We start from the raw sequence: 20758 nt of genomic DNA on the forward strand, positions 1-20758 counted from the left end.
ACACCAAATGAAAGACGCTATTCAAACAAAAATCTCAATTTTAAATACACAAAATACACACAACGCACCCATCCGTATGTTTAAACAGCATTAAGGTTCTGATACATTACTCATGTAACCACATTTTATCCTCAGAGCCTAGGATGCAAAAACATATTTTGTACTAGGTGATCTATTTTCCCTTTCTTTATTTAGGAGGTCATTTGGACACATTTTTATTCTACTCTGAAGAATGAAAGTCTATGCAGGAAAGTTCCAACAAAATTGGAAACTAAATCAGTTGGAATAACATAACATAGTGGGTAATGTTAACATTTTATCTCCTCCCTTATAAGACCTGGGAAAATCAAAACCGAAACAAGTATATTCAAAACGTGAGGCAATGATTGCTAGTAGAACAGAATCTTATGTTCAACAATGGAACACTAGAGAGGGCTTTTTAAAACAGCCCCAGTACCTAGCACATCATCTTGCAATATGGTAAGTGCTTGCTAAATGATTTTTTTAAAATCATCATATAGATAATCCTTTGCAATGTTTATACCATTATAGGACTATTATCATTAGTGCTTCTCTGAACTTTGGGCCAGTAACCAGGAATCGCAACTCAACTCTGAAATTGTATTAATTTTCTATGATAGAACCTTGGAGTAGACATTAACCTGAGAGAAATTTTGCTCCTCTGCAACATTCCTAACATGTGGCTCTCTGGTCTTTGTTCGAAAAACTCCAATAACAGGGACACTCACTGCCAGGAAGTTCTTTGAACTGAGTGAAATCTGCTCTTCAGAACCTGAGCCCTTCAGAAAATATCCAACAACATTTAACACTTTCTTCTGATTTTTCTCTAAGCTAAACATTCCCCAAGTTTCTTCCAATACTGATTTCTTATTTATTTTTATTTGTATAAATTTATGGGGTAAGATGTAATTTTGTTACATGGATATATTACATAGTGGTGAAGTCTAGGTTTTTAGTGTATTCATCACCAAAATAATGTACACTGTACAAATCAAGTAATTTCTCATTACCCTCCTCACACCTTTCCAACTCTCCAACATCTATCATTGCACACTCTGTGTCCACGTACACACATTATTTAGCTCCCACTTGTAAGAAAATGCAGTATATGACTTCCTGTTTCTCAGTTGTCTCACTCAAGATAACGGCCCCCAGTTGTATCCATATTGCTGCAAAAGACATGATTTTATTCTTTTTCATGGCCAAAGAGCATTCCTTTCTTTATATATACCACATTTTCTTTATCCAGCCATCCACTGAGGGACATTTAGGTTGATTATATATCTTTGCTATCGTGAGTAGTGCTGGAATAAACAAATAAGTGAATGCATCTTTTTGACAATAATGATTTATTTTCCTTTAGGTAAATACCCAGTAGTGGGATTGCTAGATTGAATGGTAGTTCTATATTTGAGAATTCTCCATATTGTTTTCCATAGAAGTTGTACCAATTTACATTCCTACCAACATTGTGCAAGTGTTCCCTTTGCTCTGGATCCTCACAAACATCTGTTCTTTTTTTGACGTTTTAACAGTCATTCTGACTGGTGTAAGATGATATCCCATTGTGGCTTTAATTTGCATTTTCCTGATGATTAGTGATGTTAAGCATTTTCTCATGTTTGTTGAACATTGGTATGTCTTTTGAAAAATGTCTATGCATGTCCTTTGCCCACTTTTTAATGGAGTTATTTGGGGTTTTTTGTTGCATTGAGTTTCTTGTAAATTCTGGGTATTAGTCCTCTGTCAGTTGCATATTTTACAAATATTTTCTCCCCTTCTTCATGTTGTCTGTTCACTAAGTTATTTCTTTTCCTGTATACAAGCTTTTTAGTTTAATGAAGTCCTATTGGTCTATTTTTTGTTTTTGTTTCTTCTGCTTTTGTGGGCTTAGTCATGAATTCTTTGCCTAAGCCAATGTCCAGAAGACTTTTTCCTAAGTTTTCTTCTCATATTTTTATAGTTTTAGGTCTTACATTTAAGTCTTTAATCTGTCTTGATTTCTATATGGTAAGAGAGGGTTTCATTCTTTGCATATGGATTTCTAATTTTCCCAGCACCATTTATTGAAAAGGATGTCCTTTTCTCAGTGTATATTTTTGTCATCTTTGTCAAAAATCAGTTGACTATAGTTATGTGACTTTTTATCTAGGTTCCCTATGCTCTTCCGTTGGTCTATGTGTCTATTTTTATACCAGTACCATGTTCCCCCAGTGATTTCATATCATATGGATGAGCTTCCTTATTCTTCCAGTTGTTTTTATCAACATAGTGATCATTTATTAAAATAATCCTCCCATGATCTTCTTCAGTGACAAATGGAAATTTGCAAAGTACCTTATATGTTACCCAATTCTTTCACATCATTGTAAAACAGGGCTTCATTTTACAAACAAGGAAACTGAAGTTCAGGAGGTTAAATGAACATGCACATGTTTCTCCCAGAAGAGCCAGAACTTCAAGTGTTTTCTATCACACCTTTGAGGCTGTCTTTTTAGCCGTAAAATGGGGGTAATAATATTTGCCCTTTAAGCTTCAAAGCTTTCTTGTGAATATCAAAGAAAGAATGCATGAACACAGCATAGAGGATAGGTTTTTATTACCAAGATCATTCATGTGCAGAAAATTTCTGCTCTCTTAAGAATGTAATTTATGAATGGGAGCAGTCCAAGTCACAGGTGTTAAAAATGTTACTGTTTTTTACCTCCAGAATGCAAAGCATATGGCAACTAAATGATCCAGTGGTATAACAAGACCAATGCCTCCTATAAAGTAGTAGGCAAGTCACTCATCTTTTGGAATCCTGAATTCAATGAAGAAAGCATTTTCCTAAAAAAAAAAAAAAATTAAATTTATGCCTATACTGAACTCCTAGTACTCTGTCATCTTTTAATTCCATTATGTTATACATTAATAGATTTCTGTAGACTGGCCTGAGAACCTACTTGACGTTTACAACATAATTTCTCTGAGAGAACATTCTTCTAGTTCTAAAGAATTGCCTTAGAAAAAAACTTTTGGAATACACCCATTAAGTTGAGAAGAACCTTAAAAAAAAAATCTGTTGCTAAAGCACGGTAAGATATTTAAAAATTATTCTTATTTTTCAAAGGGCATAAAGTAGTAATGTATATACATCTAGTTGAAGAATGGAGAGCTGATTTCCAATTCAAGTACATCTTACCAATTGCAGCTGCAGGAATGTCACATTAAAATTAGGACTTGTTTCATTGGTGATTGTTTTCAAGAGAGATGAGGTAATAAGCAAATAGGCAGAGACCTATAATAAACTGCCCCTGTTTCTCAATGAAAATCATTTAACCTAAATTTTTAAAAAAAGTTTTATCAAAAATTTCAAACATATACAAAAGTATAAATCACAGAGTAATAAACAACTGTCCTCATCACCCAGCTTCATCAACAATCAATTCACGGCTAACTTGTTTCAGCTATATTCCCACCCAATACTCTCAACCCCTGGATCTTTTTGAAGCAAATTCCACAAATACTATCATATAATCTGTTATACATAATACCTCAGCATGTACTCTAAGACAGACTTATTTTAAAATATCATATCCATATCAAAAAAAATAGCAATAACTTTGGTCTCATCAAATGTTCACATGTCTTCAACATTTTAACTTTCTAAATTTTCTTTAATTTGAGATCCAAATAAGGTCCACATATTATTAATTGGTTGGTAAAGCCTATGTTTCTTTTAATCTGTAGGTTCTCCTTCCTTCTATCTTTTTTCCTCCTGCTAATATTTTGCTGAAGAAACCAAGTTGATTGTCCTATAATTTCCCAGTCTGGATTTTGCCAGTTGCAACCTTATAGCATACTTTAACATATCCCTGTCCCCCAAATTTCCTAAAAACTGGTAGTTGGATCTAGAAGCTTGATCGGGTTTGCTGTTTTGAAGACTACTTTATAGGTGGGGTTATACACTTCTGTCAGGAGGTATGGAATCACCACCCCACCCCATCTTTCCTTTTGTGATGTTAGTATCCAAAGATGATCATCAACAAGTTCCATTACTTCATGATGGTTCAGAAAATGGTGTTAGCCCAATTCCACGCTGTTTTCATTTGTTCACTGGAATCTGCCTATGAAAAAACTTCCCCTAATCACATATTTGGTTACTCTGAGGCACAGCTCACAGAGGAAAAGCTAGATAAATGTTTGATTTTCTTCCCATTTATCTTCCAGTTTTCAAAGCTATGATCATTCATAGCATTTTCCAAATGTAATGACCAATGAAATTTCTCTCTTTTTTTCTTTTTAAACAGGGTCTCACTCTGTTACCCAGGATCACGCAGTGGCATGATCATAGCTCACTGCAGCCTCAAACTCCTGGGCTCAAGTGATCCTCCTGCCTCAGCCTCCCAAATCTAGGATTACAGGCATGAGCTATCATACCTGGCTGAAATGTATTTTTTTATCTTTTTTTGGTATCATTATGAACTCATGGATGTAAATATATATGTTGTTTCATCCTTATTGTTATCCTTATTGATGCTCAAATTTACCCATTTTTTGGCCAGTGAAGCCTATTCAAGTTGTCTCCTGAGTCCTTTTTGACATGACCCTAATAATGTTTGATAACTTCTTTTCTATTATAACAGGATAGGATATTACAAGCTCTTGTATACTACATGCTACATCCTGAGATCTACCCACTTCTGGTTGGGTCCCTGGTTGTTTTTAGTAGGGAATGGTATTTAGAGACAAAATAATCTAGGCCCTAGGGATGCACTGCCACTGAGTTAAGTCAATACTTTTAGGCTTTTTCAGGGAATAGAGCTAAAAAGTAGCAGTTTTTTTTTTTAAAGGTTAAAACAAATTATGTGCTCATTTTAATACTTCTATTCCAAATCCAGGACTAAACAGTTTTATTTAATCTCATCAATCTTGTATCTGTAGTATTTTCTCTCTCTCACGTCAAAAACCCAGTTCTCATGACACCAACATAATTGCTCATTTGACTTATCCTAAAATCCACATACAATGGTCTCAGTTTATTACTATCACACTGTCACCAGCAATATGATTATGAAAAAAGTTTTAAGATGTTTTTTGTAGTTTCTTTTGTCATTAGGATATATACTAAGAGAGATATACAGTCCAATGACTGTGTTTTAAAGTCTCTTGGAGCACTTCTTTGTGTGTTTATGACACCAATTCTACATGCACTTAAGTTCATTTTTTTCCATTTCCTTTAGATTTTTAGAGATGGTTTAAATGATATTTTGCCTTATAACTATGTAAAATATATACTTGTTCCCAAGTCTAATCTATGAAATCAGATATATTTTTAAAAGCCTAACTTGTATCCTTGTTCTGTTCACTCTCTTTTCTTCCTTCCTTTATAAATAAATTTATTTAAATCTTATAGTTTAGCCTTTGATTTTTAAAATATAAGCAAATATATTCATATTCTTATCATTCTTCAATAAACAATAGCACACTATACACTTTCTTCTTCACCAGAGTAGTATATACTGATATTCATCATTACTTTTTATAGTTGTATGGTTAATGGCAAGAATATAATTTATTCAGCCAGCCCCCTATTGATGAACATTTGGGTTGTCTGATTCATTCATTCACTCATTCATTCATTTTACAAATAGTGCTCAAATTAATAGTCGTATGCATGTGTCCTTTAATTTCCATCCAATGTGTCCCTGAAATAATTCCTAGAAATGGAAGTGCTCCATCAAAAAGTAAATGCACATGTAATTTTTGCCAAATTTCCCTCCATAAAGATTGTACCATTTTGTATATCTACCAAAGTATGAGATTTCCCATTTCTCACAGCTTCACCAAAAAAATATGTTGTCAAACTTTTGGATTTCTGCCAATCTAATAAAGCCTAGGAGAGTTTCATTTACATTTCTTTATTAGGAGTGAGGGTGGATATCTTTTTATATGTTTAAGAGTTCTTTTCATTTCTTTTCTGATGAAATACCTGTGAATATTTCTACTCCATTTTTCTATGGGGTTGTTAGCCTTTTTCTTCTTTATTTGTAGATTTTTATAAACTGGGGATATTAGCCTTGGTTTAAATTATGAAGAGTTTTTCATTGTTGTTATATTTATTTATTTAGATACAGGGTTTCACTCTGTTGCCCTGGCTGGAGTTCAGTGGTGACTATGGCTCCCTGCAGCCTTTATCTTCTGGGCTCAGGCAATCCTCCCACCTCAACCTCCCAAGTAGGTAGGACTGCAGCTGTGCACAACCACAACTGGCTGTTTTTAAATTTTTTTCTTTCTTCCTCTTCCTTTTTTTTTTCGTAGAGAGGAGTTTTGCTATGTTGCCCAGGCTGGTCTCAAACTCTTGGCCTCAAGTGATCCTCCCACCTGGCCTCCCAAAATGATGGGATTACAAGTGTGGGCCACACACGCCTGGCCTCATAGTTATTCTTTATCTTTTTACTTTGTTTATGATGCTTTTTTGTTACAAGTTTTTTTTCTTTTTATTTCTATGTAATCAAATTTATCACTCTCTCTCCTTACTACTTCTAGATTTTGAGTCACTGTTAAAAGGTTTTCCCCACTCCAAGGTAATGGAAGAATTCATCCATATTTTCTTTTAGTACTTATGTGGTTTTGTTTTTTTGTTTTGTTGGTTTTTTTTTTTTTTTGAGATGGAGTCTTGTTCTGTTGCCCAGGCTGGAGTGCAGTGGTGCAATCTCAGCTCACTACAACCTCTGCCTCCCGGGTTCAAGCGATTCTCCTGCTTCAGCCTCCCAAGTAGCTGGGACTACAGGCATGTTTCACCATGCCTGGCTAATTTTATGTAATTTTTGTAGAGACGAGGTTTCACCATGTTAGCCAGGATGGTCTCGATCTCCTGACCTTGTGATCCACCCGCCTCAGCCTCACAAAGTGCTGGGATTACAGGCATCAGCCACCGCGCCCGGCCATGTGGTTTTCTTTTTAAACCTCTGATCTATTTGAAATGGATCCCCGTGTAACATGTAAAGATTAAATTTTATTTTTTTCTTTGCATTTATCTCAGCATCCCAACGCTAATTATTATAAATTCTACACTTCCTCACTGTTTGAGAGGCCACCTTTCCTATGTATTATACTTATATATGAAATCAGGTCTATTTCTGTTGTGTTCCAATGGTTTGTCTATTCATGGGTCAGAATCACACTATTTGAATTATAGTATCTTAATAATACATTTTAATATTAATATCTGATAGGGCTAGTCCTTGCCCTGATTTATTTTCAAGGGTTTTCCTAACTATTGTTTCCAAACAAACTTTATAATCAACTTGTCTAGCTGAAAAAACAAAATAAAATTTGATGGCATTTTTATTGGGTTTTAGTTTATTGAGTTTGTATATTAACTTAGGGATAACTGACATTTTAATGATAGTTACCGTCTTGTCCAATAATATGGTATATACTTCCATTTGCTTAAGAATACTTCTGTAATGGCAGGTGTGGTGGCTCACGCCTGTAATCCCATCACTTTTGGAGGCCGTGGCGGGCAGATTACGAGGTCAGGAGTTCAAGACCAGCCTGGCCAACATGGTGAAACTTCATCTCTACTAAAAATACAAAAATTAGCCGGGTGTGGTAGCACATGCCTGTAATCCCACCTACTCAGGAGGCTGAGGCAGGAGAATCACTTGAAGTCAAGAAGTGGAGGTTGCAGTGAGCCAAGATCATGCCATTGCACTCTAGCCTGGGTGACAGAGAAACACTCTGTCTCAAAAAAAAAAAAAAAAAAAAAACTTTTGTACTCTTTTCCAAAAGTATTTTATAATTTTCCTCATACATGTTTTTGACACTTCTGGTTAAGTTTCAGCATTTTAATTTCTTTGTTATTGTACATGGGGTCTTCTCTTCCATATGTTCTAGGTGACTTGAAAAAATATATACATATATATTTTACACATATGTATGGATTATACATATATCTTTTATACATATGCATGATTATACATATATTTATATTTTATATGTATCCATTACACATATATATGTATGCATGTATTATACATACATATTCTTTATTTGTAGATTTTTATATATTGGAGTTATTAGCCTTGGTCTCTGGTTTGAATTACAAAGAGTTTTTCATAGATGTTATTATTTTATATATAATAAATTAATTATATTATATATGTGTATAATAGCTTTCAAAAAGCCTGCCTGCCTTTCCTTCCCTTCCTCCCTTCCTTCCTTCACAAGACAGAGTCTTGATCCGTCACCCAGGCTGGAGTCCAGTGGCATGATCAAGGCTTGCTGCAGCCTTGACCACCTGGGCTCAAGCTATCCTCCTCCCTCGGCCTCCTGAGTAGCTGGGACTACAGGTGCTACAGATGTAGCCAGGTGGGACTATGCCACCACACCTGGCTAATTAAAAAAAAATTTGCATAGAGTGGGTCTTGCTATGTTTTCTTTCTTTTTTTATTGTTATTTTGAGACAGAGTCTCTCTATGTTGCCCAGGCTGGTCTTGAACTCCTGGTCTCAAGTAATCCTTCCACCTCAGCTACCTGAAGTGCTGGGATTAAAGGAATGAGCCTCCATGCCTCACCTATAACTTGCTAATTTAATAAGTTATTTTGTTTGTAGTAGTTTTCTCATGGATGCTTTTGGGTTTTCTTGATACATAACTTTATTATCCCAAAAAAAGACGGTTTTACTTCTTTTCCAATTCCTATGCCTCTAATTGCTTTCTATTTCCATTAGCTACTATCTCCAACACAATGTTAAAGATAAAAAATTAAAGCTAATGCTCAACTATACTAGTAATTAGGAAAATATTTCTTTTAGCAATAAAACATCAAATTGGCAAAATTAGGAAGCGCTGACCATGATGTGAAGAAATGGGAATGCTTATGATGCTAGTGTGGGTGTAAATTCATATAGTGACTTTGGACAGCTGTTTGGAATTACCTAATAATACTGAAGATGTACTCTAAGGCCCAATCATTCCATCTCTTATGTAAAGAACAGAAAAGCTCACACATGTTCAAAAGAGATATGAACAAGAATGCTCACTGCTGTATTATTTTTAATGTAAAAACTGAAAACAATTTAAATGTCCACAGAAAGAATAACAGATATATAAGTTGTAGTATATCCTGACAAAAGAATATCTTACAGCAATTAAAACGAATGACTAAACTACATGTGTCAACATGGAGAAGTCTTAAAAACACAATCAGAAGTGAAAAAAGCAAGTTGCAAAAAATACAATGTGATACCATTTATATGTTGTTTAAAAACATGCAAGTTAATAGTATGTAATTTTAATATTTATAAATAGTAAAAATACAACAGTACTCATATTTAGTAAAAGTATATATGACAGTCAATAGTCTCTAGTCTTCTGAGTTATGCAACTAAGAAGTTTTCACAAATTCTTTTTGTTTGGCAATGATACATTCCATATTTCAGACATGTTTCCTCTGGGGAAGGATAAAAGAGAATGAACTTAGAGGAAGCTTCGACTGTGTTAATGCTTTATTTTTAAAACTCTATCTATCTACCTACCTACCTACCTACCTACCTACCTACCTATCAAGTTTTATTAAAAATAGGAGTAAGAAAATTGATTTTTATTACATTGTTCTGGAACTTTTGTAAATTCAAAACAGTTTATAACAAATTAATTAATTAAATTATGAACTCGGTTAGAACTTCTAGAAAATTAGCCAAAATACTGAGACTGACCCTCTCAGTGAAGTACAAGACATGAGAAAAAAAAAATATTCTTTAACTGACACAATGAGCAATGAAGACAAATCTCTTAAACAGTTAACTCTGAATACAGCTGAATGAATTTTGTCATTGCTCTTCCTGCTGAGGACATCAGCCAGTAATCACATGAGGTCTATATGGGACATCAGGCTTCAGATAGAGCACGTGGGCTGTCACAGCAGAAATATTGTATACTGCATGCATGAAAGACTGTATAAAACATAGATATGGTCTGCCATGTGCCATTTCCTTTCTTTAGTTTTTCTAAACTTTCTCAAACTTTTTCTAAAGTTGAGAAACATCTTAGATATTAAAGGATAAACATTTAGCACATTTGAACCTAAGGTACAAAATAAAACCAGCTGTTACCAGGAGATTAACTGCCAAAAAAAGATAATAATAATAAGGTACAAAGTAAAACCAGCTGTTACCAGGAGATTAACTACCAAAAAAAAGAAAAAGAAAAAAAAGAAATCAGACCTAAAGTCTCAGAATTAAGCCCAATTCTAAAGTGAGTATCACTTTTATCTGGAAGAATCAATCAGTAACTCTTAGTGACAAGTGAGTTCACAACACTACACAAAAATAGAATTAGAAAGGAAATAGACTAGAATCCAGCCCTCAAGCATGTTATTTCAAAATAATGTATGTGTCATTTATAGATCAGGTTTATGAGACTCTTTGGGCAGAAAGGAAAAATGTCAAGTAGAGACAAATACAGAGGAAGCAAGAGTTCCTTTACAGTAACAAATACCACAGGCCTCTCCTGCTTAACTGTTAGCAGTGCAAGGCCCCTGGGTGTTCACCTCTGATGCAGCATCATTAACCCCTGCCCTCTGCTCTACAAATCTCATTTCTCCAGGAGGCTGTCCAGAGAGCCACTTCCTTAGACCAGGAGAGAAATTACTCCGATGGGGTTTGGGGAGCAAATGTTAATGTATTACTTACCTGGGGACAGTTGGCTACATGGCATCTAGTATATTCACCCATCAGTTAGAAAGATAAATTTTAGCTGCTACTTTTATGCAACAAGAGTGCCAAACTCATCTCAATATTCAGAAGTAAAGGTCAGCAAACTTTTTTGTAAAGGGCCAGATAGTATAAATATTTTACTATCTGTTTATAGGGCATCTATCGCAACTACTCAACTCTACTGTACCACGGCAAATGCAGACACAAATAATATGTATACAAATAGACATGGCTGTATTTCATTAAAATTATAAAAGCAGGGCGAGGTCCCAGATTTGTCTTAGTGGCTATAATTTGCCTACCCCTGATCTAAAGCAATCAAGGACACTTTGAAAGGGAACTGTCCCATATGCCCATGTTAAGTTCTTTTTACTTTTTAAAGCCCAATTCAATCCCATCTTCAAAAAATACACATCAATTACTTATATGTAAGCCCTGCTTCCCTCAATGAAACCTTTCTATCTCATTTTCCTGGCCTCACTGCCCTGCTTCCTCTGAACAAAACACATAATGCAGGATTTTTAGCCTTTCAGAGATTAAGGAGTCCTTTTAGAAAGTGGTAAAAGTTATGAACACTTGCCAAGCAAATGCACACATACATACGCATAATTGTATATCCCTTTTTATAGAGGTCACTGATACCCTGGAATTTGCTGGAAGTGAAGCCAGTATGTCCAAGGGTTCCAGGTTGCTGCCACACCTCTTGAATTAGTTACTAACAAACATCTCACAGTTACTGTGGGACAGGAATTTGAAAACAACTTAGCTGGGTGGCTCTGGTTTAGAATCTCTCATGTGGCTGAAGTTGTTTGTGAAAGGAAAATAAAATCTCAGGACCCTAATTCACTATGCCAACAGGAAAAAATTAAACTGAAAGCTGAGTCATGAGAGAAATTGCCTTTCCTTTTTTTATTTTTTTGAGACAGAGTCTCACCCTGTCGCCCAGGCTGGGGTGCAGTGGCGCTATCTCAGCTCACTACAACCTCCACCTCCTGGGTTCAAGGGCTTCTCCTGCCTCAGTCTCCCAAGTAGCAGGGACTGCAGGTATGCACCAGCACACCCAGCTACTTTTTGTATTTTTAGTAGAGACGGGGTTTCACCATGTTGGATAGGCTGGTCTTGAACTCCTGACCTCAGGTGATCCCCCCCACTGTGGCCTCCCAAAGTGCTGGGATTACAGGCATGAGCCACCACACCTGGCCTGCCTTTCCTTTTGTTCCTAAGCAGATAGCTACAGATAAAAGGTTAAAAATCTCCACAGGTAGCTACTCTTATGTTCACCCTATCTTATGTAAAGTGCTGGGTTACTGAGCGCTAGATGAATACATAATTAACTATTCCTCTACCTGCTCCTTTTCTCTTGCAACATATGGATTCAGTAATATGACCATACTCTCCCTCTTTCCCCTCCAGCCCTTTTTCCCTTTATATAAATACTGAAGCCCTCAAAATCATCTTTGGAAAAAGGCATGAACCACAGATTGTTCCTATGAACTTGGGGTCCTTTTCTCAAGGCATGTCTTTAGCATCGGCAAAATAAACTTCTAAATTGATTGAGAACCATTTCAGATACTTTTTGGTTTACACAGTCAAGATGCCAACAGGGGCTATAGTTGTCCACAGGCCGGATGGGGGATAGGGTTACTGCTTCCAAGATGGTACCTTCACAGGGCCACTGGCAGGAGGCCTCAGTTCCTCATCATGTGGGCTCTCCATAGGCCCTGGTGTCCTCATGTTGGCAGCTGGATTCCCACAGAAGGAGTGCTCAAGACACAGAGCAAGGAAGAATCCACTGGGCCTTTTATGACCTACTCCCAGAATTAAAACTGTCATATCATTTTTGTTCTATCCGAGGAGTCAGTAAGTCCAGCCCACACTCAAAAGAGAGGGAAATTAAGCTCCACCTCTTAAAGAAAGGAACATGAAAGAATTTTTAAAACAACATTTTACAACCATCAATACTCCAAGGAACCCAATGATACCAACGAGGTAGTATTATGTTTGATCTGCCTGGAATCCCTCACTGTTCCTAGCACCATAATTATTACATAAATACCCGGCATGACTCATTACTATATTGAGTTAGGTAGGGGTCAAGTAGTTTTTTATAACAATTTTGTGAATTTCGTAGCAATCTTCAGAAGTATCTAAATAGAATCTTTAACTCTCATAAATGAATTAAACTATAAAATGAAGAATAGATGACAATTCCTAAACTATGCTCCCACAGCTTAAGTGTAAATCCTCCCCCGCCAAATTGTGGCAGGAAGATCTTACATAAGAAGGTAAAAAAGGATAAATATTGTTAAGAAATTTACCATTTTGAAAATTAAAAAAAGAACAAAATAAGCATAGCAATTCCTGAGCAGTTAAGATTTACTTTCTTAACTGAAAAAAGAACCATCTTCTGAGCATTTCTTGGATTCCCAACTTTTGGATTTTTCCCTTAAGGTTTTTCACCCAAGTTCTGTGTATATATAAACCTGCCAAGCACACAGCCTCAGGTGGTAGAGCTGCCACACATAATCAATAAGGTCATACAGAATTAAATGTACAAGTCACATTGGCATTAATTAGTGTCACCTGTAAAAGTCCCTAATATATAAAGATCTTCATGTAAAACAAAAAACAAAAAAAAAAACCCGAAAAGTTTAAAGTTTTTATTACATTTTCTTTTGTTTTAATAGATTCCATCACAAACACGCACAGAGAATGTATATAAGTATTCCAAGATGTCTTGGAATAATAAGCACTCCAACATTTATAGGTCATGTCTCTAAGGTAAAGAAGTAGATTTGTAGTTAGTCTGTACCTTTAAAGACATCTGCATTCCTTTTTTTTTTTTTTTTTTTTTTTTGAGATGGAGTCTCACTCTGTTGCCCAGGCTGGAGTGGAATGGCACGATCTCAGCTCCCTGCAACCTCCGCCTCCTGGGTTCAAGCAATTCTCCCACCTCAGCTTCCTGAGTAGCTGGGATTACAGGTGCCTGCCACCACGCCTGGCTAATTTTTGTCTTTTTAGTAGAGACGGGGGTTTCACCATGCTGGCCAGGCTGGTCTCGAACTCCTGACCTCAGGTGATCCGCCTGCCTTGGTCTCCCAAAGTGCTGGGATTACAGGCGTGAGCCACCACGCCCAGCCAACATCTGTATTCTTTAGGGAGGGGAATACAAACTAGGAGAAACTGAATTTCCCAATGAAAATGTGAGCTAAAAGTAGATGATAGCTTTGGAATGAATAGTTACACTCCTTTTTTCTTCTTCTGTGGGAAATGGGCACTATGGGTCCCTGGCTGTGTGTGTATACTTGAATATCAGATCCAGTAGTTGTAATTCCTCATGCTATCTATAATTCGGGGAATCCAGCATACTGGACAGGTTCAACAATGAGAGGCTGGTATACATAGTGATGTCATTTGACATATTTCATATTATAAACCATTCCAGAGCTTACTTCTATTTGAATCCTTTACTAAGAACTACCTCTGCCACTTGGGTATTTGTCAGATAAGTGGTGATGGTTTACATAATACTAGATACAGATTAGTCCCAGTAAGTCCCATTATTAGAGTATGTGTTCCACAACTGCAGAAGTTTTGTAGTTTTTATTTACTAATGCGCACCTATCACCTAACACAGTATCAGTTAGTTGAATGTATGAATACACAAATAAATAAACCTTCCACTTTATCTCTGGTGTTAGGTTATTGTGAGAGAGAAAGAAATGCGGGGGGAGAGAGAGAGAGAGTCAGCAAAAGTATAATTCATTATTCAAGTGTTTTAAAGTATATTAATTTTAAATGCATAAATATAAATTCTCTTCCTTTGATGTACAGGTACTCTTGGAAATTACCAACGTATGACTGTCCTCTTCCAATCTTTTCCTCTTGCACGACTGTACCCAAGCTGTATTTGGCAGACAGTGACACCTATCAGCCAACATAGAAAATGGTTTCCCTCTGTGAATATACAGTCATCCCTCAGTATCCATAAGGGATTGGTTCCAGGACTGCCCTCAGCAAAAATCCACCCATGTTCAAGTCCCTTATGTAAAAATGACACAGTATTTGGATTAACCTATGCAAATCCTCCTGTATACTTTAAATCATCTCTAGATTATTTATGATACCTAATACAATGCCTACACATCACTTCATTCATGTGGATTCAACACAGGAATCAGTGTGCTACAAATCCAAGTATTGCTTTTTGAATTTTGTGGGGATTTTCTCCCCCAAAATATTTTCTTTCTGAGATTGGCTAAAACCATGGGTGTGGAACCCATGGTGACAGAGGGTTAACTGTACATTCTCCAATCTTCTTCCTTAAATTCTTATTTTCCAACTTTGGTCCAATTAATAACAGGGAAATCTCTTTCTACATTCACTCCACTGACATACAGGATATTCTTGTAGAATTTCTCAAAAGTGTATTCTCTGGACCTAGGGTTCTCATGAAAAAGAGTTCCATGATCATATAAGATTCACAGTGCTACACACTATATGTTTGCCAATTTCCCTATTTTGACTTCATTAATCTAGAAACAAACTCTGTGATAAAATTAGCAAGGTTAAGTCACTTCATCAGTAAAGGTATTATTTGAAATTGCTGAAAGGAGAAAAATGATGGAAATAACAGACACTAGGGAAACAGGAGTAAAACAATAATCATAAGGCCTAAAATAAACTTCTATGTATGCATGTGTTTATTTTAATTTAATTCCCAAAGATGTAAGAAATAATTTATTAGCCATGGATAACAGAAGAAAAAATTTTAATATATTTGTTAGTGAAGACCTTACCCATGCAATACTTATAACTAAAAACACCAATTTATATATCAATCCCCTACTTACAGAAATATTACCAAAAAAAGACTCTAATTGAAATAGAAAGTTTAGAGTCCCATGGGTAAATATATGCTCTTAGCAAACACAGTGAAGTGTATATGACCTGCATAGATGAATTAATATTTGAGCAGTAGCAGTATTCCATTCTGATTGGACATGACAGAGAGTATGACAGACACAGGAGAAAGCAGGGTTAGGGAATGAAACTGGAGCCAGGCTCTAGAAGACCTCTAATACTAATCCAAGGAGATAAGGATTTGGGACAGGCAGAGGCAGGGGTATGATTGCAATGACCAAGCTGGGTGGATTCAAGGTGACACAGGTGGAAGAGATGCATGTAAACACCACATGAAGAGAGACAAACACCTGAACAAGGTTGATGCAATGATGAAGAGAAAAGAAAGAATGGATGTGAAGGAGTTTTTGAAGGCAGAGTGAATATGACTTCATAATAGGTTGGATGTGGGGGAAGTGGGAAACAATTAAAGACAAACTTTAGGTTTTGAGTCCAGGTGACTAGGAGAATCATGATGCCATTGGTAGACATACAAATAAGAGGAAAGATATATTTGCCAGGAATGGTAATGAGTTTCTTCTACCTTGGGCATACTGAATTTGAGAAGTTAGTGGGATATGCAGCAGAGACAACATAGAGACAAGAGGGAGACGTAAACAACTTAAGTGAAAGGTAGGACTTGAAATGTACACTTGAATTTTTTACTCAACAGAAATTAGAGTTTCCTTTATGGGAGCAGATGAGCTTAGCAAAGGGGAAGAAGAAGGCAGGGAGAATCCCCTGCTAGCAGGCTACAGGAAAAAGTATAAATGAGAAGGAGAAAGGGAAGAGGCCAAAAGAAAGCGGAAAGGGAAGAGATCAGAGGCCAGAGGCAAACCAGGAGAATGCCACGGCAAACACTTCCAAGAAGAAACCTTAGCCAAATGCTAAGGATTGAGAAAAAGCAAATGATTTTGCTTAACAGGTGTGTTCATTTGAGATCTTTGACTCAGCAGTTTCAGTAAATGATTGCAATAAAAGCATACGTGGACATGCTAGAAAGATCTCCTTAAACATGATAAAAAAGCAAAAGCCTTCAATTTCAATTGTGACAGTATCAAAATTTAAAACTTCTGTTTGTCAAAAGATATTATATAATTTAAAAGTAAGTTATAGGGTGAAAAAAGGACTACTCATCAAAACCAGATAAAGGATTAATACTAACAATCACACACACACACGCACACACACACACACAGTCACCAACTTAAGTAAGCAAAGGAACATAAACAGGCTATTCACAGAAAAGGAAGCTCAAATGTCTAATAAACATAAACAGAGATGTTCAACCACACTAGTAATCAGAGAAACAATCATTTTAAAAAGGTACAATTTTATCAGGCAAAAATTAGTAAGCCTGATAGTATCAAGTACTGTAACAGGTATGAGGAGAAAAACAAACACGTCAACTAGAAAAGCCCATAGGAGAGCAATTGGACAGTAGCTCTTAACCTTTAAAAACATCAGTAGGGCTGGGCATGGTGGCTGCCTGTAATCCCAGCACTTCGGGAGGCCAAGGCGAGTGGATAACTTGAGGTCAGGACTTGGAAACCAGCCTGGCCAACATGAGGAAACCCCGTCTCTACTAAAAATACAAAAATTAGCCAGGTGTGGTGGCAGGCACACGCAATCCCAGCTACTGGGAGGGTGAGGCAGGAGAATCGCTTGAACTGGGAGGCGGAGGTTGCAGTGAGCTGAGATCATGCCACCGCACTCCAGCCTGGGAGACAGAGCAAGACTCCATCTCAAAAAAGCAAAAAACATCAGTAGTAGGGAGCACTTCTATCCACTGATAAAAAAGAACCAGAACTTCTTTTATGGCTGATTCTCGGGCTGAGGCAGGGAAAATGGGAAAATATAAGGTGAGTCTGGAGTATTTTGTGAGATCAGGAAGCAACGAGGTGCTCAAAAATTAAAAGTATGAGATTAGGCAAAGGGACATGAGAGTCAACCCAAAAGACTCCCAATGGCCAAAGCTGGAACAATTTGAGCAACAAAATAAATAAATAAATAAATAAATAAATAAATAAATAAATAAAAGCATAGTATGGATTATAACCCAAATTATAAAATAAATATACATGAGTCCTTAAGATATAATTGAATGAACAAACAATAGAGAAAAAACAAATCTTTCTTGCATAAAAATTCCAAATAAAATCTACAGACAATACCTTCCTCCAGGAAATAGAGCTTATCACTCCTACCCCTTTGAGTGTGGGCTGGATTTAGTGACTCAATTCCAAAGAATACAGCATGGGAAGGGAAAAAGAGTAGCTTGGTGGAAAAACCTGACCAACACTACCTTGGCTAAGTAATCAAGACTAACATTGCCGGTGATGGAAGGTGGATACCCTAATATGATGTGATGCTATTTTCCCCAAACCCACAACCCAGTCTAATCATGAGAAAAACATCAGGCATGAAGGGATATACTACAAAATGCCTAACCAATACTCCTCAAAACTGTCAAGTTTATGAAAAACAAGGAAAAACTATCATAGTCTAGAGAAGACAAAGAAGATATGACAAATTAATGCAATGTGGTATCATGAATTGGATCCTGGAATAGAAAAAAGGACATTACTGGAAGACCTGGTGAAATGTGAATAAAGTCTGAAATGTAGTTAATAGCAGTGAACCAATGTTGGTTTCTTAGTTTTGACAAAGATGTCATGATAATATTATCATCTTACATTAGGGGAAACTGAAAACGGGTTAGGGGTACACAGGAACAATCTGTACTAACTTTGCAACTCTTCTAAATTACTTCTAAATTTTAGTAATTCTAAAATTACTCCAAAGTTTTTAAAAATGTAAAATAAATATACCCCAGGAACAACACCACCACTTCTTTCCATCCACTTTAAAGAAACTGTTGCAGAGGTGCACAAGAAGGCATGTGCAAAGGTCTTCACTGCAGAATTGTATCAAAGAAAAATTTAAAATAATTTTAATAGAATGATGAAATAAATCATGAAATACATTATGGAATATAGGTTTAAAGAATGAGATACACCTAAATGTACAGAGAAGACATAATGTTGTGTGAAAAATAAATTGCAAAAGGACACTATGGTATATGATATTAAAGAAAAACGTGGCCGGGTGCGGTGGTTCACGCCTGTAATCCCAGTACTTTGGGAGGCCGAGGCGGGCAGATCATGAGGCCAGGAGATTGAGACCAGCCTGGCTAACATGGTGAAACCCCGTCTCTACTAAAAATACAAAAAATTAGCCGGGCGTGGTGGCAGGCGCCTGTAGTCCCAGCTACTTGTGAGGCTGAGGCAGGAGAATGGCATGAACCCGGGAGGCAGAGCTTGCAGTGAGCCGAGATAGTGCCACTGCATTCCAGCCTGGGCGACACAGAAAGACTCTGTCTTAAAAAAAAATAAATAAATAAAAGAAAAGAAAAAGGAAAACACAATAGTTTTTGTATATACTTCTAGGGGCATATATAAATATATGTATATGCATAGGTAAAGGTCTGGAAACATACACAGCAACCTGGTTACAGTGGTAATATAGACGGGAGTGAAATTAGAAATGGTAGTCCAGGGATTTGAACTTGACCCTGTGACTTGAAATTATTTTACAAGGAGAATGCCTTCACCATTTACCTGGGGAATTAGGAATGACTGATTTTTTTAAGTACGGGAATTTTCTCTGACATGGAGAGAAAATGACAAGAGTAAGGTCCTGGCAGTCGATATTGTGCAGTGAGGCAGAGGGTGTCCCATGGAGACAGTGCTATTGCTAGAGGCCTTTGGCCTGAAGCCTTGCATAGGTACCTGGGACAAGCACTTCCTCCCACAATGGATGTTACAGCAGCAGCTAGACTTAACAGTGGGAACTCCAATAATGAAATGTTCCGTTTATTTTGCTTTGCAATAGAGGTGCATGCACCTGGAGGGCTCTTGCAGCCCTCTGGATAAAAAGTCCCCAAGTGATAATGAAAGAAACTGACTCCTTCCCTCTACTCCAGCTGACTTTAGGATCCAAAGATCATTTTTCAACCTCAGTGTCTAAAATAAAAGCAGAACCACAGAAACATTGCAGTTCCTTTACATAACAAATGTCAAATTAAAATTCTGGCAGACACTAAAGATTACGCACCTTTTTCTTTATACTTGTCATCTCACATTAGGCCAATACATTTCCTTACAAAATGGGATTACAAAAATCATATGGAAAATCTGGGAGGAAATTTAACTCAGGGCATGTGTCTGAATAAGTGCTAAAACTCCATTAAGGGATTAGAGTTTTTCTTAATATATTTTAAGGGGATCATTTCCCATCAATAATCTTTGGTATTTAAAAAATTTTTAAGCTTCAAATATATAATTAAAAGCTTTCTCTTCTACCAGATCTAAGTTTCAGTAAGTGATTAAAAACTACGGCCTCTTTCCAACTCTTAAGTCATTAAAACAGGCCACACAGATTCTATAGTCCATCACTATAATAATACTTAATACAAGAGTTACACAGTACTTTTTGCATGGGGACAACCAAACTTTAACCCCGATGAACTCAACTGTCTGCTTTCTCTGTACTTGTGCTTAGTAGATGATAAGCTGGAAAAAGTCACAGCATAAGAAAGGTTAATATCACTATGAATTTGTGATCATTAACCTCAAATGGGCAATTAACTATGCCTACCAAGTCCACACATTTCTGGTCATCTCACTCATCTCCTTTCCAAATGACCATTTTAAATCTTCTCCATTCTCCTCAAATCTGCAACTGTCCACTACCTTCATCCCTTCTCCCTCTTGTGCCTCCTCCCTCTTGACTCCTATCTTACAGATAAAACAGAAGCCATCAGAGGACAAGTATTTCATCTTCTCAAAACCTATATGCAAATCTATTCCAGCCACTCCAATACTGATCTCCTGTCCCGTTACAAAAGGAGAGCTATCCTGCTTCTGAGGCTGGTTGGTCGACCAGAGCTTGAAATACCAGATCTTTCCATCTTGTCCTGGAATCCTGCCTTATCAGTCATACCTTCTTTCTCATGTGTAATCAACCTCTTCTCAACAGGACCTTCCCTGTTGGCTTTTTTATTTTTTGAGACAGAGTCTCACTCTGTCATCCAGGCTGGAGTGCAGTGGCGCAATCTAGGCCCATGGC

The 20758-nt window shown here is 36.7% G+C and overlaps 1 protein-coding gene across 7 annotated transcripts in view; it reads right to left on the bottom strand.

Moving 5' to 3' along the window:
- The window catches only part of UBE3D (ubiquitin protein ligase E3D), a 185922-nt gene that overhangs the window by 104248 nt on the left and 60916 nt on the right, over positions 1 to 20758 (bottom strand). For 2 of the 7 annotated variants that reach the window (XM_054492819.2, XM_054492816.2), the window contains one exon: positions 2604 to 2850. The exons of the other annotated variants lie outside the window; for them this stretch is intronic. In XM_054492819.2, the coding sequence (XP_054348794.1) occupies positions 2787 to 2850 (64 nt within the window). In that variant the 3' untranslated portion in view covers positions 2604 to 2786. Of the gene's footprint in view, positions 1 to 2603; positions 2851 to 20758 lie in introns of those variants that run through there. 7 annotated transcript variants of the gene reach the window in all.

The sequence above is a fragment of the Pongo pygmaeus genome, chromosome 5, assembly GCF_028885625.2.
Source record: "Pongo pygmaeus isolate AG05252 chromosome 5, NHGRI_mPonPyg2-v2.0_pri, whole genome shotgun sequence".
NCBI classification, from domain to species: domain Eukaryota; kingdom Metazoa; phylum Chordata; class Mammalia; order Primates; family Hominidae; genus Pongo; species Pongo pygmaeus.